The sequence below is a fragment of the Manis pentadactyla genome, chromosome 7 (genome assembly GCF_030020395.1).
Source record: "Manis pentadactyla isolate mManPen7 chromosome 7, mManPen7.hap1, whole genome shotgun sequence".
Lineage (NCBI taxonomy): Eukaryota > Metazoa > Chordata > Mammalia > Pholidota > Manidae > Manis > Manis pentadactyla.
Genome location: NC_080025.1, coordinates 100,511,178 through 100,526,590, shown reverse-complemented (window position 1 = coordinate 100,526,590; position 15,413 = coordinate 100,511,178). Strand labels below are relative to the sequence as shown.

The 15,413-nt window shown below is 41.0% G+C and overlaps 1 protein-coding gene across 2 annotated transcripts; it reads left to right on the top strand.

Annotated features, from left to right (window-relative positions):
• Positions 1–23: 23 nt before the first annotated feature.
• HOXA1 (homeobox A1) lies at positions 24–2,854 on the top strand. Of its 2 annotated transcripts, XM_036897533.2 has the most exons (3): positions 24–564; positions 768–862; positions 1,311–1,539. In XM_036897533.2, exons 1-2 carry the CDS (start codon positions 220–222, stop codon positions 825–827), a joined length of 405 nt encoding a protein of 134 aa, XP_036753428.2. In that variant the 5' UTR covers positions 24–219; the 3' UTR covers positions 828–862; positions 1,311–1,539. The 2 variants fall into 2 exon arrangements, with proteins under 2 accessions (XP_036753428.2, XP_036753427.2); XM_036897532.2 differs by having other exon boundaries at positions 24–862; positions 1,311–2,854.
• Positions 2,855–15,413: the final 12,559 nt, after the last annotated feature.

Genomic DNA, 15,413 nt, shown 5'->3' with positions numbered 1-15,413 from the left:
AAACGGTGATCCATCACCGCGGGAGCCCGCAAACTTTCGCAGGAGGTTCCACCATTGGCTGACATAGTCACGTGCCCCTCCCTTAGCGCCCTCCGCCCTCGCGCCCCCCCTCTTGCGCACTGTACATTCATGTCATTTTTCTTCTCCGGCCCTATGGAGGAAGTGAGAAAGTTGGCACGGTCACCCAGGGCTTCGCAGGACCCGGTCACTCAGTGACAGATGGACAATGCAAGAATGAGCTCCTTCCTGGAATACCCCATCCTCAGCAGTGGCGACTCGGGGACCTGCTCAGCGCGAGCCTACCCCTCCGACCATGGAATTACAACTTTCCAGTCCTGTGCGGTCAGTGCCAACAGCTGTGGCGGTGACGACCGCTTCCTAGTGGGCAGGAGTGTGCAGATCAGTCCTCCCCACCACCACCACCACCACCACTCCCAGTCGGCCACCTACCAGACTCCGGGAAACCTGGGGGTGTCCTACTCCCACTCGAGTTGCGGTCCAAGCTACAGCGCGCAGAACTTCGGCGCGCCTTACAGCCCCTACACGTTAAATCAGGAAGCAGAAGTAAGTGGCGGGTACCCCTCATGCGCTCCCGCTGTTTACTCTGGAAATCTCTCATCTCCCATGGTTCAGCATCACCACCACCACCAGGGTTATGCCGGGGGCGCGGTGGGCTCGCCTCAGTACGTTCACCATTCATATGGACAAGAGCACCAGAGCCTGGCCCTGGCCACGTATAATAACTCCTTGTCCCCTCTTCACGCCAGCCACCAAGAAGCCTGTCGCTCTCCTACACCAGAGACGTCTTCTCCAGCGCAGACCTTTGACTGGATGAAAGTCAAAAGAAACCCTCCCAAAACAGGTCAGTCTTGCCATTCCGTGGATGCTCCTTGATGATTCTGAAAGGAGCTGGTATGCTTAGTTTCCAAGGAAAAGTATTAGTTTATTTTAAAAGTTCTTGCTTTCCCCCAAGTGTTGTAGGGCATGGGGAGATTGCACAGGTGTGTTGGGGCAAAGGAGCATTTGGGACGGTTGTGTTTCCAAAGGTTCTGAAAGTGTGTAGATGTGTGTGTAGGGGGAGGGGGTGTCTGCTAATATCTTCTAGCTCTGTTAATCACTGGTCTGACCATGCTAATGGTTGACTTCAGATTAATACTTTACACCTAATCACTCACCCTCCCAGCCCGGTTTGTGCTGGGAAATTGTTCATCTTCCCTTTACCGAAATGTTGCTCCAAAGTCTGTAGGGAATCTCACATCGATTGTAAAATTTTTACCTTATTCTCTCATCGCTTCCCATCCTGCCCCCAGGGAAAGTAGGAGAGTATGGCTACGTGGGTCAACCCAATGCGGTGCGCACCAACTTCACCACGAAGCAGCTCACAGAGCTGGAGAAGGAGTTCCACTTCAACAAGTATCTTACGCGCGCCCGCAGGGTGGAGATTGCCGCATCCCTGCAGCTCAATGAGACCCAGGTTAAGATTTGGTTCCAGAATCGCCGAATGAAGCAGAAGAAACGAGAGAAGGAGGGCCTATTGCCCATCTCTCCCACTACCCCGCCGGGAAGTGAGGAGAAGGCAGAGGAATCCTCAGAGAAGTCCAGCTCCTCACCCTGTGTTCCTTCCCCGGGGTCTTCTACCTCAGACACTGTGACTACCTCCCACTGAGACCACCTCAGGCCCCAGACCCCGGAGCTCAGGCTGCTCCTCCGACTGGGACTTGTTTTCCAAAGCACATTCTTAGCTTATCTTCTTTTCCATTTACAGCATCTCTCGTCCTTTTTGATCCTATCTGGGGAGCTCCTGGCCAGGATAATGTGTTTCCAGAGAATTTTGGACTAGAGGCTTGCTGGGTGGTGGTAGTGGTGGAGGGAGTGTTAACCTTCCTACTGCAGATCGGGTACCAGCATCAATTTTCTGATGCCCCTCACCCCCTTCCCACTTCAGGAGATTTCCACAGAACCTGCTGTTCCTTAGAGATGCCCTTTGGAAAACAGTCTCCTTTGTCAGCAGAAACATGTCAGAAGGAGGCCTCTCATCTTTCATCTATCTATATTTACAGTTCTCTCCTACTTTGAAGTAGGATTGAGAGAGAGAGAGAGGAGTCCAGAAGCTCATGAAGAAGAGATGCACTATGAGCGTGTTTACACAATTAATTAATCCTTAATTTAATTCAGTTTCATGAGTGGGAGTTTGCTGGTTGTAAATACTTCGTTCTGAGAGATTTATCTTTATACAGATTTTCTAGGAGTGTTTAGATTAAGTGACTAAAACAGGGTGGGCAAACTCTCAAAGGTCGTACAATTTTATATATATATATATGTGATTATAGTTTTAAAAATAAAAGCCCTCATTTAAACTCAGTCAAATGCCTGAGAGTAGCCTCAATTTGTTCTTTCAGTGAATTAAGAAGGCCTGCAGAACACAGGGTTTGGAAATCCTTGCTTCCCTGCTAAGTTTCTCCCCATCTCCACCCTTTTCTTGTTTCTCTGGCCATACTCTGTATAAAATTTGTGCTGGATTATTCAGAACCTAAAGGTGTTATTCAAACCAGCTTCTTCCTACCACAGTTATCTTAGCTGGATACGATGTGTTTTCAAAAGCTCAGTTGTTAATGTGATGGATGGCACAATGAATGTATATTTTGTGTGATTCGTGAATAGTCCTTTGCATGTCGCACAATGTTTTGATGTCCTTGCAGTACCACACTGAGTTCTATCAGTTATCCTTTGTGAGCCTATGATGTTTCCCATTTCCTGTACAATCATAAACAGCTCTGAGATCCTGGAGTGAGCCGATCCAGAGCAGAGTTTACGGGTCTTAAGATGTCTGTAATAAATAGATTCAAATTTCAGATATCCTTGAGAATCTGTGTATTTGACTTGGCTACAATTTATTGGTTTCTACAAAGTTGGCTTATTTCATGTGGGGAAGGGGAAAAGGGTGGTGTGCATTTTCAAAGAGGTGGACATTTTCTTGGTAAAAAAAAGTAAATGTTTTCCATTATGTAGCTGAAACTTCCCCTGTGAGTATCACTGCACCTAATAATGTCTATTTAATAGGTTGGTTTTCTTTAAAATAGCAGTAACTCCTTTATTACAGTCAAAGCTCATAATAGAAAAATGAGTGGTCAGGAAATTTATGAAGCAGATTTATTTTTTGAAACAAACATGGATACTTCCTGGGTCAAGTGCTAACCTTTTCACCTCCAACTGAATGTTGACATATATATAAACAGAACCCCCTTCAAATGCTGAAACTCTTCAGTCAGTCTTTCCTCACATTAGTGAACCAAAAGCTAAGAGATTCACATTTAAGTAGCTCCAGTATAAAGCTGTTTAAAGATGGGGCACCCACCTCACCCCTCTTTCTTCTTTTTGCGTTGTCAGGCAGTGTTCTAATATATTAAACCCTTTAAATGGAGTGTGCTTTGTTTTCAGTAAATCTTTGCATCCCTCCTCCCATCCTTCTGTCAAAATCCATTCCTTCCTGCCACTTTGTCCACATCCCTCTACCCTACCCCAGCCCAATCTCCGGGTTGCATATCTCGTTCCCATCAGATTTACCTTTGATTTCATAGTCATGGCTGTAATGGGTCCACAGTTCTAAGTCTATACCACATAACCTAGAAAAAAGTTTTTATTTTCTTCTCTGGTCTCCACAAGTTCGTTCTTCCAGGTGAACTTGTGGAGGCCACCCTGAAGTCTTTCAATGTTCAAATTCTTCCAACCAAGGCATGTGTCTACTCTCAAACAGGAAGCAAGCAAATCAAAAAATTCAAAATGGCTCACCTCCTAGACCTCTTACCAGTTTTCCTTTATTTTCACACATTTTTGGAGGTTTCAATTTAGCCCCAAAAGAAGAGCAGACATTTTACAGCATCAGAAACAAAGAGAGATATGACTGACTTCCACATCCTTTAAGAAGGATGGGCTAGGGGTGGGAGGGAGAAATCCTACAAAAACTTGGAATTTGCAGGTCTTCTAGAGCACCCATGAGATTTCCTGTACTTCTCTGTTAAAGGGAGCCAGCCTGGACTTTGCAGGCATAGTTGCTGCGGCCATATCAAGGGCACCTGGGTGTCCTCCTCTTGACTCCTGGGTTCTGGGGTTTCCTCTAAAGGACATAAGTGGATGGAGAACGTAAAAGACAACTCCTTTATTCATTTTACCGCCGGGCCTTATACAGTATCTTTTGTTTATTAGTATAAAGCCACACAGCAAAACAGTTGGCTGGTTTCCGAATACTTTAATGTGTTAAAGTGTCATTTGCATGCCACTGCAGTGATTTCAATATCTAAAAGCAGGGCCCGACCAGCTGGAATCCCAGAGATTCCAATCTTCAAGGTGATGGCTTCAATGTAGCTGAGGGAGAGGAAAACGATAAATTAAGGCTAAACACCTCAAGCCTTCTCTAGGTTGTGGAATAAATCAGTTAACAAACAATGCATTTAGGAAACATTAATATACCTTTGAACAAGGAAAACATTTGTATCTTTTTAGTTGTCCCAATCAATTAAATCAAAGGCGCTTAACACATCCTATTTCAAGGTCTCTCTTTTTGTGTTGGTCTCTAAGGGGTCACAGCCCCTTGAAAAATGGCAGCAATGGTAACTGAAATGGCAAAAGAGGAAAAAAAATATTTTATTGATAAATTAAAGATGGGTAAGAATCTCAATTAGGGACTTGGGATAATTGCAACATAACATTCCAGTTTTCAAATGCGTTTTCCTTACTTCCCCTCACATTCATTCGAAGTACTCTTGAAATTCAGGGTGTCCCCAAACTAGGCTGTGTTGAGATCTTGCTGTGGCTCTGAAGTCTGCTCTTGGCTTCACCTTTGAAAGTTTACTTTTGGAGGCTATTCAGATGCCATGGTGTTTTCCTCTGGGGCAATCAGATTCAAACCGATCAATATTTACTCAGTCTGAAAGGGTTGTTGAAAAGGCTGCTAACAACAAACTGCTTAGCTGCTCACCCCTGTTTAATCTCAGGTTCACCGAAAGTTCAAGAAGAGATGAATGCATTGATGGGTCACTTTAGAATGAGTCCCAGCGGTTTATCTGAGCTCTCCGCTAAAGGCAACAATTACAGTTCCATCCCTCTTTGGGAGAGGGGCAACTTTCCTATTATTCTTTTGCTAAACAGTGTTTACTAGAAACTTAAAACACTTTCCTCTCCCTTCTGGCTTTTATTTTCAGGAGGGAGAGAGAGGAGCTTTCAGCTTCACTTCTCCTGCCTCCTTCTTAGCTTTCTGTCAATCCATTCATTTGGTTTCATTTAACTTAAAACAAATTAGATTGGGTATTTTTAAAACATTAAATTGGTCTGACAGAAGAGATCCAATTTATTTCAGATGCCAAGATCTATGAAATGAAGCTTTTTGGGCAGTTAGAGTTTTCCTTCTTTTCAAAAGTACAGGGCAAGATGGAATTGAAATCCATTTGCGTTTGAGTAATATTGACAATTGGACCCCCAATATCCATTTGAGATGGCTCTTTAGACAGGAATGGGGGAGAGGAGAGGGAGGAACTGATGTGTGCAGAATCAAATACCTCAGGTAGAAAGTCAGCTTTAAAATTTTACACTCTCATGGTGCATAAATTACGCAAGGAAGCCACGGGGAATGGTGGGAGAAGATGCCGGACACTGAAGCTAATTGCTACAGCTCTTCAGAGGTCAAAGTTCATGTAATCACTGCATAAATGCATACTAAATAGGGATTTATTAAGCTTTTCTGATGGCTGAGCATGTCTGTGAAAAAACGGTCACTGCTGTTTGCATTTCTTCCTGAAGAATAATCACTCTTGCAGTATAAGTTCTAGGAGTCTGAGTCCTTACTCTTTTGAATGACAGGCAATCTTCCTGTTTAAAAATTTTGGAAGCCGTGCATAGACAGCATCTTTATATTTGATGGGACTGTAAAATGCCTCTCTCATTCTTAGAAAAGCTATGGCTTTTTCAATACACACACAAACACTAGTTAGTGTGTCCCTATCTGATAAGCTACTCACTAGATGGCTAGCTTTGGTGACCCTGTGCTGTAGATAAGCCTACTTTTTGCCTGCATTTCTGAGAGCGCACAAATTCTGCTTCTTGTGCCTGGATGAGCAGAATTGAAAGGGACCCAATTACCCAACCTTTCCTTTTATGAATCAAAAAGACAAGGCACCAAGAGGTGGATTGATATGACTTACAGCACACAGTATTAGTGCTCTTACTTTCTAGGTAAAAACCAGGTTGATTTAGAACCTGAGGCTAGTGCCCTTAATTCTAAATTCCTGATTTGATATTGCCCCTTCCTACTTACTCCATGTGATTTGTTTCAGGCTGGATATTGCTTATGTTTTCCCATTTCTGGTTTGCTAGCCCTGTCCACTCAGTCAAGCCCTTGATTTTGAGGCCATTAAGATTACTGAAGATTTGAGACCACCTCCCAGTTGAATGTTTCTGCCATCTTACTGAACAATAAAACATTGGGCTACTTATTGTTAAGGAACTATGTTCTTAAAATATATAGAGACAGCAAGTAAAATTCAAGACAGATCTATTTTTGTTGTTTTTGTTTTTAAATCTAGACTAGGAAAGAATAAATTAAAGAGGAGTTGGTTGCACCAAAGTTCAATCTCCATTACATTGCCAAGAGGTATTGGCTAGATAGGTCTTGAAGATGCAAGGTACATTCTAGGAGGTGTTTTAACTCTGAATCTTTTTTGTGTTTGTTTCTGTGTGATTTGCGGCATAACATAGCCTCTTGAATTGTTCTGGGCCACATTTCTCCATTATATCTATGACTCACTAGTGTACCCTAATACATGCACACACTCCAAGCTCAAACAAGTAACAAAGTTTCCTTGCAGCACAACTTCCCACATTTTCCTTCCTCAGTGAGGTCTTACTGATCTTAGTAGAACCCGCTGCCCAAAGGGACATCTCTGGCTGTCAGTATTTGAAGAGCTGAACTGGAATCTTTAGAGTTTTAGAGCTTTATTCGTAGTAACACCAGTCATCAAAAATAGCTGACCTTGCATTGCAGAACTGCAAACCAACTTATCAATCAAGCAACTCGGCTCCGCAGACGCTAGCCTATGAACACTTGCTTTTTGTATGTGTGTATGTGTAAACCTGAAACCCCAATTACTGTCTGCAAAATATTCTAGAAAGACTGCATTTTGGGTTTACTGGAAATAAGTGAAAAGACCAATGTTTCCTATGAACATTTCCAGATGCAACTAAAATGTCTGCCTTAAAAAAATTACTTTTCTTTTTAAAAATGTGTTTGTGAAACGTCTAGACACAAGGCTAATCTATACAAATCAGGTAGTTTTGCTTTTTCATTTTAGGCTTGGGTGGTTAGTTGCTCAGGAAAAACAATTTCTTGCAACAGAAAATATAGGAAAAATTATTGAATGACTTCTTTTTGAACTGGGATACTTTTTAGCCGCGTTGCACATTTTAGTTTGCTTCTTTTTAAAAGAAAAATCGCCACAGAACCATAACAAGAATACAGAAACAGTAATTTAAAATGTCACGGACTCCCCCAACCTCACCCTGCCGCCTCAAAATCAGAAGTACAGTTTTGGGAAAGTATGAACGGGAATTTTCCATTCTGAGGAACATACGGGGTCCTTCCTTCAAGATGCGCTGGGGACTGCTGACCGAGCCTCGGGCGGCGAACTCTGCTGGGAGATTGGCTCGCAGGGGCCGCGGCGGGCGCGCCAACTCCGGCTCCGCCAGCGTCGCGTCGGGCGCTGAGACCAGCGCCTGCCTCATGGCTGCCAGGCCAGTGCAACTGCCTGAGGGGCATGCCACCCGGGCTTCGCGGCCCCGCGGCAGTGGAGGGGAGCCCCGACACCAAGGTGAAGACTGCTTCTCTCCTCTTTAACTTCCCCGCCTTCTCTTTCCGAAGTTTCAGCAAACACCGCCGCGGCCTCTCTCGGCACTCCCGGGACCCACGCGGAGAAGGGAGGGAGCAGCATCCGGGCCCTTCGCGGGTGAGCCGGCGGGCGGCCCGGCGGCCTGAGGCCTGCGCGTTTCCCAGCCGGAGCCGTGGGCAGGTGGGCTGTGACGGCAACGTCAGTCGGCGCGCATCCCCGAGACTGCTAAGAGCCCCTCAACAGACACTAGGTCTCACGTGTCCTCATTCTTTTCCCGCCTGCATAGCCCTGCCTCCAGGTACTCCAGGAAGTCGCAGGAGCTCAGAGGTGCGGCCTGAAACGCCACAGGCAGCTGCCGGCCTCATCCCGGTGAGGGCCTCCGGGCTTCCATCCCCATGAGGAAGGACAGAACATTTCTCCCCAGGAGAAGAAACACAGGTCTGAAGCCTAACCCCCAAGTTCATCTTTTTAAGATATGAAAATGGGAGGGAGGTTTTACTCCTTGCCTGTTCCCGCTTCCCAGACTTGTTCAAAATATATTTACTCGAGGAACATGTTCATTCCTCTTCAACTTAGATGTTTTGAATGGTAGAGTGGAGGTTGCAGTTGTGATGAGTGGAAATTTCTAAACATTGGTTGTTCCTAGAGAGATTAATGCTTCTCTCCTCAGGAAAATATTCTTGCTTCTCAAATGTCCTCTCCTCATTCAGTTGCAGAGTCAAAACCGGCCTTGCCTGAAGTCTCACCTCTTTCCAGAATGTTCCCTCTCAGCTAGTCCCTCCTCAGAACTCCACCTTTTACACAGGAAACTTTGTTATATAGCACTTAACTAAGATTGTGAACTAGACTATCCATGTGTGTTAGTCTTGGTTCCCCAAAATGGATCTTAAGCTTCTGGAGGGCAGGTCCCTTGATTTTCAGTAACATGAATTTTCAGAGACAGTCTCTGTGGAAGGAGCTCTGGAATGGATTCAGGACACCTACGTTTAGTCTTTTCTCATTCACAGTATGAGTTTGGGTAGGATATTTAGCCTTTCTATACTTTTGGATCCTTAAATTATAAAATAAAGTGACTGTTCTTATTGACTTTTAAGTTACCATCTGAAATATATGTGGTTTGCCAGTATCCTGAAAATCTGGTATTTATTCAGGATTACTCTGAGCCAAGCCCTATGTTAAATACTTTACACACAGTAATTTATTTAATCCATATTCAGCCTCAAGAAGGAGGTATTTTTATTATTTCGATTTTACAGATAAGGAAATGTAGGGGTCCAGGATGTTAAGTAACTTGTCCACTGAATCTAGAACCCAAACTCTTTTCCACTTTGTAGTAGTTCTTCTCCACAGGGTCAACCACGTAAGTCTCCTGCAAAGAGTTATGAGTCTATCATTGTTGATGCAAGTACCATAGCAGGTAATTGCTCACTGGTAAAGAATTACAGAACTGGAGGAACTGTTTGATATCTGATATATTTGCAAACTGTGGCTACATATTCTTGGGAAAATAAGCAAATGACATATTTGAATGAAAACAAATCTAAAGAGTGGGATCAAATTTAACAATAAAGCAGTAAGAGGACTAAGTTAACAAAAGACTTTTTTCATATTGGACACTAATTGATTAAGGGAGTTATTTGAAGGGAGAAGAAAGATAATCTTTACTTCCACAAGTTATGTCTGTGGCATGCCTAACATGTTGACAAAAATGGGAATAATATAAAATGCTGATGTTTTGTTTCTATGAAAGCCAGCATCCATACGGTTGAAGATATTTGAATGCATAATATTCTACCCCTCCACCCCCAGTTTTCATTTGGTTATTTTATATACTGCAAATCCAGTCATAACTTACATTTGAAGAAGATAAAAAGAGAATAATTCATCCTCACCCAAAAGAACTAGTCCTCATCCTTGACAAGGTAGCACCTCTTAGCTAAGAATAACCAGAGGAATCCAGTTGAACAAGAACTTGAAGGAATATATTATGAGGCCTAAAGAGAGCCAGTCTTTAGAAGCCAGTTATTCCAAGAACTAAATTTACATGAATCAGATTAAGACTTGTATGTAGAACAGACTTTGCTTCTTCCTACTTTCCTAACTTTCATAAGTGAACAAGAACTTGGCATTATTACAAACATTTCTAGTATTATTTAATTATAGAATCACAGAATCTAAGATAAGACGAGACATTAGAAGTCATCTTCTCTGATTTTTCCATTTTACAGGTGAAGAAACAGGCCTAGAAAGGTGCTAGCCACAATAGTGGTAAGAAAAAAAATATTTACTTATAACTAATGTATAATTTAGTGATATTAAAAATGGCAGGCAAAAAATTAGTCTTAGGCTAGATATATTAATGATTACTATAGTAAGTAAAGTAATTACAGTAATTAGTTAGAGTAATAATTAAATACTAAAGATCTAAAAGTTATTAAGAATAAGCAGGTTTGAATAACTAGACTTACGGCCAGAGGGTTTCTTCCTTCCTACTTACCTCTGTGAATCCTTCAGACAGAAAGAGTGACTGTTCAGATACCCCCTATCCCATCGGTAAATAAAAACTGGCTGATCCATTTTGTCTCTTCTGTTTCAGAAATTCTTTGTATGGTTTGACAGATGAAACAGAGACAAAATAAAAAAGAAAGCCAAGCTTCTTAATTACCCTGCTAAAGCCACTCAGATGGCTTGTTACTTCCCTGGTCGTCGCTTGATTCAGGCAACGTATTTACATGGAAGTTGAAGGCATTCTGGCTTCACTGATATGTTTAACCCTAGGAGTCATGACTTAAGTTGTAATTCATCATTTTACATAAAAAATATTCCTATGAGAGAGATACAGACTTTAGCAAGTTATGACAGCTTATTTTTATGTATTTATTTATTTATATTTTGGTATCATTAATATACAATTCCATGAGCATTACAATTCCATGAGTAACATTGTGGTTACTAGATTCCCCCCATTATCAAGTCCCCACCACATACCCCATTACATTCACTATCCATCAGCGTAGTAAGATGCTATAGAATCACTACTAGTCTTCTCTGTGCTATACTGCCTTCCCCATGCCTCCCCACCCTACATTATGTGTGCTAATCATAATGCCTTTTTTCCCCTTATCCCTCCCTTCCCACCCATCCTCCTCAGTCCCTTTCCCTTTGGTAACTGTTAGTCCATTCTTGGGTTCTGTGAGTCTGCTGCTGTTTTGTTTCTTCAGTTTTTGCTTTGTTCTTATACTCCACAGATGAGTGAAATCATTTGGTACTTGTCTTTCTCTGCCTGGCTGATTTCACTGAGCATAATACCCTCTAGCTCCATCCATGTTGTTGGAAATGGTAGGATTTGTTTTCTTATGGCTGAATAATATTCCATTGTGTATATGTACCACATTCTTTGTCCATTCATTTACTGATGGACACTTAGGTTGATTCCATTTCTTGGCTATTGTAAATAGTGCTGTGATAAACATAGGGGTGCATATGTCTTTTTCAAACTGGGCTGCTGCATTCTTAGGGTAAATCCCTAGAAATGGAATTCCTGGGTCAAATGGTATTTCTATTTTGAGTGTTTTGAGGAACCTCTATACTGCTTTCCATAGTGGTTGAACTAGTTTACGTTCCCACCAGCAGTGCAGGAGGGTTCCCCTTTATCCACACTGTCGCCAACATTTGTTGTTGTTTGTCTTTTGTATGTTGGCCATCCTAACTGGTGTGAGGTGATATCTCATTGTGGTTTTAATTTGCATTTCTCTGATGACTAGTGATGTGGAGCATCTTTCCATGTGCCTGTTGGCCCTCTGAATTTCTTCTTTGAAGAAGTGTCTCTTCAGAACCTCCACCCATTTTTTAATTGGCTTATTTGCTTTTTGTTTGTTGAGGTGTGTAAGCTCTTTATATATTTTGGATGTCAACTCCTTATTGGATATGTCATTTATGAATATATTCTCCTATACTGTAGGATGACTTTTTGTTCTACTGATGGTCTCCTTTGCTGTACAGAAGTTTTTTAGTTTGATATAGTCCTACTTGTTCATTTTTGCTTTTGTTTCCCTTGCCCGTGGAGATATGTTCATGAAGAAGTTGTTCATGTTTATATTCAAGAGAATTTTGCCTATGTTTTCTTCTAAGAGTTTTATGGTTTCATGACTTACATTCAGGTCTTTGATTCATTTTGAGTTTACTTTTGTGTATGGAGTTAGACAGTAATCCAATTTCATTGTCTTACATGTAGCTGTCCAGTTTTGCCAACACCAGCTGTTGAAGGGGCTGTATGACAGCTTATTTCTTTATATTAATATTTATGGAAGGTTTTCTTTATACCAGATCCTGAGCTAAGGATTTTATATACATTATCTCAGTTACTCTTCACAGCAGCCTTATGATGTGGGTTTTATTTTCCTCATCTACAGATGGAGAAACTGAGACTTAGGGAAATTCTCTAAGCTTCTTAGCATTACACAGTGAGTGAGTAATAAAGTTGGAATTTGAAGCCCACACATTTAATCCTCACATGTTGAAGCCTCATATCTTAAGAATGTGAGATAATAATATAATTGGGACTAAACTTAAATTTAATTTCAGATTTAAAATGTATGTATTTTAGAAGCCTGGTGTTAAGTTGTGATAAATATGCTTATATATTTTTATTATGTACACTGTGAATGATCTTAGTCTTTTAGAATAAAAAATGTATTAAAAATATTTTTAAAATTTAAAAATAATTATACACATACAGAGAAAAAAGTTTATTTTTTTCCATTTGGGGTTTTATTGCTGACAGAATTGGAGCTCTCAAATAACAGTAAGTGTAATGATAAAATAGTATGTTTCTATATCATAATAAAATTATAGAAGGAAAGAAAAAAACCCAATTACCATCACATTCCCCCCAAAATAGCTGTTTTCTACAGTCCAGTCTTTGTCCCCATGCATATTTTTACTTAAAGGCAAGTATTTTGTGCCATAATTTTGAATTCTACTTTTTTTCACTTATTTTATATCATAAACATCTGTGTTTATGTGGCATAATTTTTATTAGTGACTGCTTAAAACAGTGGATGTACCATTGCTTATCACATGTTTTTCTTTCTTTCCTTTCTTTTTTTTGACTAGGATTGGCCAGCATCTGAACCTTTTAGTGTTTAGGCAATGTCTCACTCTGAGTCAGAAAAGGCTGTATTCTTGCTATCTCAGTAGCCTCGTCTATTTACAGCACAGACATGGTGAAGTTGCTAGACATGGCATCCAGCAGCACCCAAGTCCAGTGCTTTGGCAGGGTGGGTGGCAGCATCAGGGCTTGGGGCAGGGGCAATGGTCTCACTGGACCGGCTCTGTGGTGACACTTAGCTCTGGCTGTCAGATTTCCATGTTTTCAAGCTTGATTTCCAGTTTTCCTAGCAATTTCCTGAGCTATCCATATGTTCCTTTTCTGATTAAATCACCAATAGTCAGTTTCTATTGCTTACAGCCAAGAATCCTGATATGTGTACCATGTGATATACAAAGATTGTGCTTTAAAATTTTTTAGGGCTTGTGGCTGTGGCCTGGTACTGTGGTTGTTGGATTATATGATTTAGAAAGTATCTGTGTAAGGTGAGCCAGATGGCAGCTTTTTCCAATTCCATTTTCTGTCATTCCCTAGCTTTGAGCTCTTTTAATGCACACACGTTTTGCTTTGTTAAACCTAAACAAATACATAAGAGGAGCCAAAGATGATCCCTTTGCTCACTAAAAACACACAGATATATCTAATTGAATTGTATAACAAATTTATTTTACAGCATTCCTATCTTACTACCTTGAACAATTATTCTTCTGAGGCTGGCCTGTAAGTGCAAAAGTAGTTGACAGTTGTTGATAGTTTACATTGTGCTAGGCACTGTATTAAGCACATTACATGGGTGGTTCATTCAAGTTCTTTCCACAACACTATGAGGTATAGGTACTATTATAATCCCTATTTTAAAGAAGAGGAAACTGAGGGGAGAGTTCACCCAGCTAGAAAATAGCAAAGCTTACTTCTAAACTTAGCAGGCTTGTCTCTCAGCACTCATTCTTAATACCATTGTAATGCTCTTTCCCTTAACTAGCTTAACTACCCAATTTTTCTTTTTCTTACCTTTCCTCTTTCTCATCTTCTCTCTCTAATTTTTTCTTTCTTATATGAGAATGACACGAAGGCATCCAGTCCAATCCCTGATGAGCATCTATAACTGTGTGAGGTGAGTGGTTTGTTACCTATCAGCTGTGGAATCCCTTGAAAAGTACCTATAGTTTGCTCTTCTGGCTCTAGGAACTCCTCCTGGCTTCACCTCTGACCTCTACTAACTCTAGCTCCTGCCCCCGCCTTGGAACTTCTGCTCTCATCTTCTTACCCTGGCTTCTTTCTTTGAATCCTGTCTCATGACTTTATCCTTCATTAATCAAAATATTTATTCAGGGAAGATGTAAAACTTTACAGAGAGAAGATACCTTCCCTTTTCGAGGACTTTATAAATTGTTGTGAAGCATATAACCTATTATCTTGTTTATACTATTTACTTATTAATACTTTTATAGAATTTAGTTAGACATTTAAACTTTTAGGATTTTATTATAAAAGTCCTATAGAGTAATTTGAGGTGACCTTCCTTTCCCCTAAAATCTGTAACTTGAGAGGAAGCCTTTAATTCTGGTTGGAGAAGTGATCAATATGTGATCTAAAAACTAAGGTTTTATGATGGCATTTGCTGGAGAATACAAGGTGTCTAGGAAATGAAATGTTAACGTAAACTTCATATGCCCAGTTTGACTGTGAAAGGCAAGGGAGTGGAAGTAGAAGAGAGTAAGAATTATAGAAACTTGGGGCTTTTCACATGTTTGTGGGGCAGAAAGGATGAAAAGGGAGCATAAGATGGATGGAAGTGACCCTTAGGAACAAGGGGATCTAATTTTGGGAAAATTCTGTAGAGGGGGTCTAAGGATGCTACCAAGTGAGAGTTCTTATGGTTTTAAGGTGATCAGATTTTTTTAGATCCAGTGCTGCAATATGTGAGAGATTAGAGGAATTAAAAAAAAATTTCTAGTTTAAAAAATGAAAACAGAGTTAAAGCCACCTGTAAATGCAAAGATAATTTATCTATAATTTCATATACCTATGCAATTATATCTATCTATCTATTTATCTATTTATCTATCTACTTACCTACCTACCTATCCATCCATCCATCCATCCATCCATCCATCCATCCATCCATCCATCCATCCATCCATCCATCTATCCACGTATCTATTGGATGAGTCTTTGCTCCTAAGGCCACACTGTTCACATTATTCACCTGCCTTCTTGAGTTCTGTCCAAAGAGCCAAGCTCTTTCCTGCCCTGGGTACAAATTCACCAATTTTTTCCTAAGATGTTGAAGCCTTAGCTGAATGATGCTTCCTAAGAGAAACTTTAACTTAGTACCTTCTTTGTTTCTTTTACACACTTATCACAGTTAGCAAATGTAATTTTATATTTTTTGGTCTCTCCTTCTAGGCCATAAGCAACCTATGTCC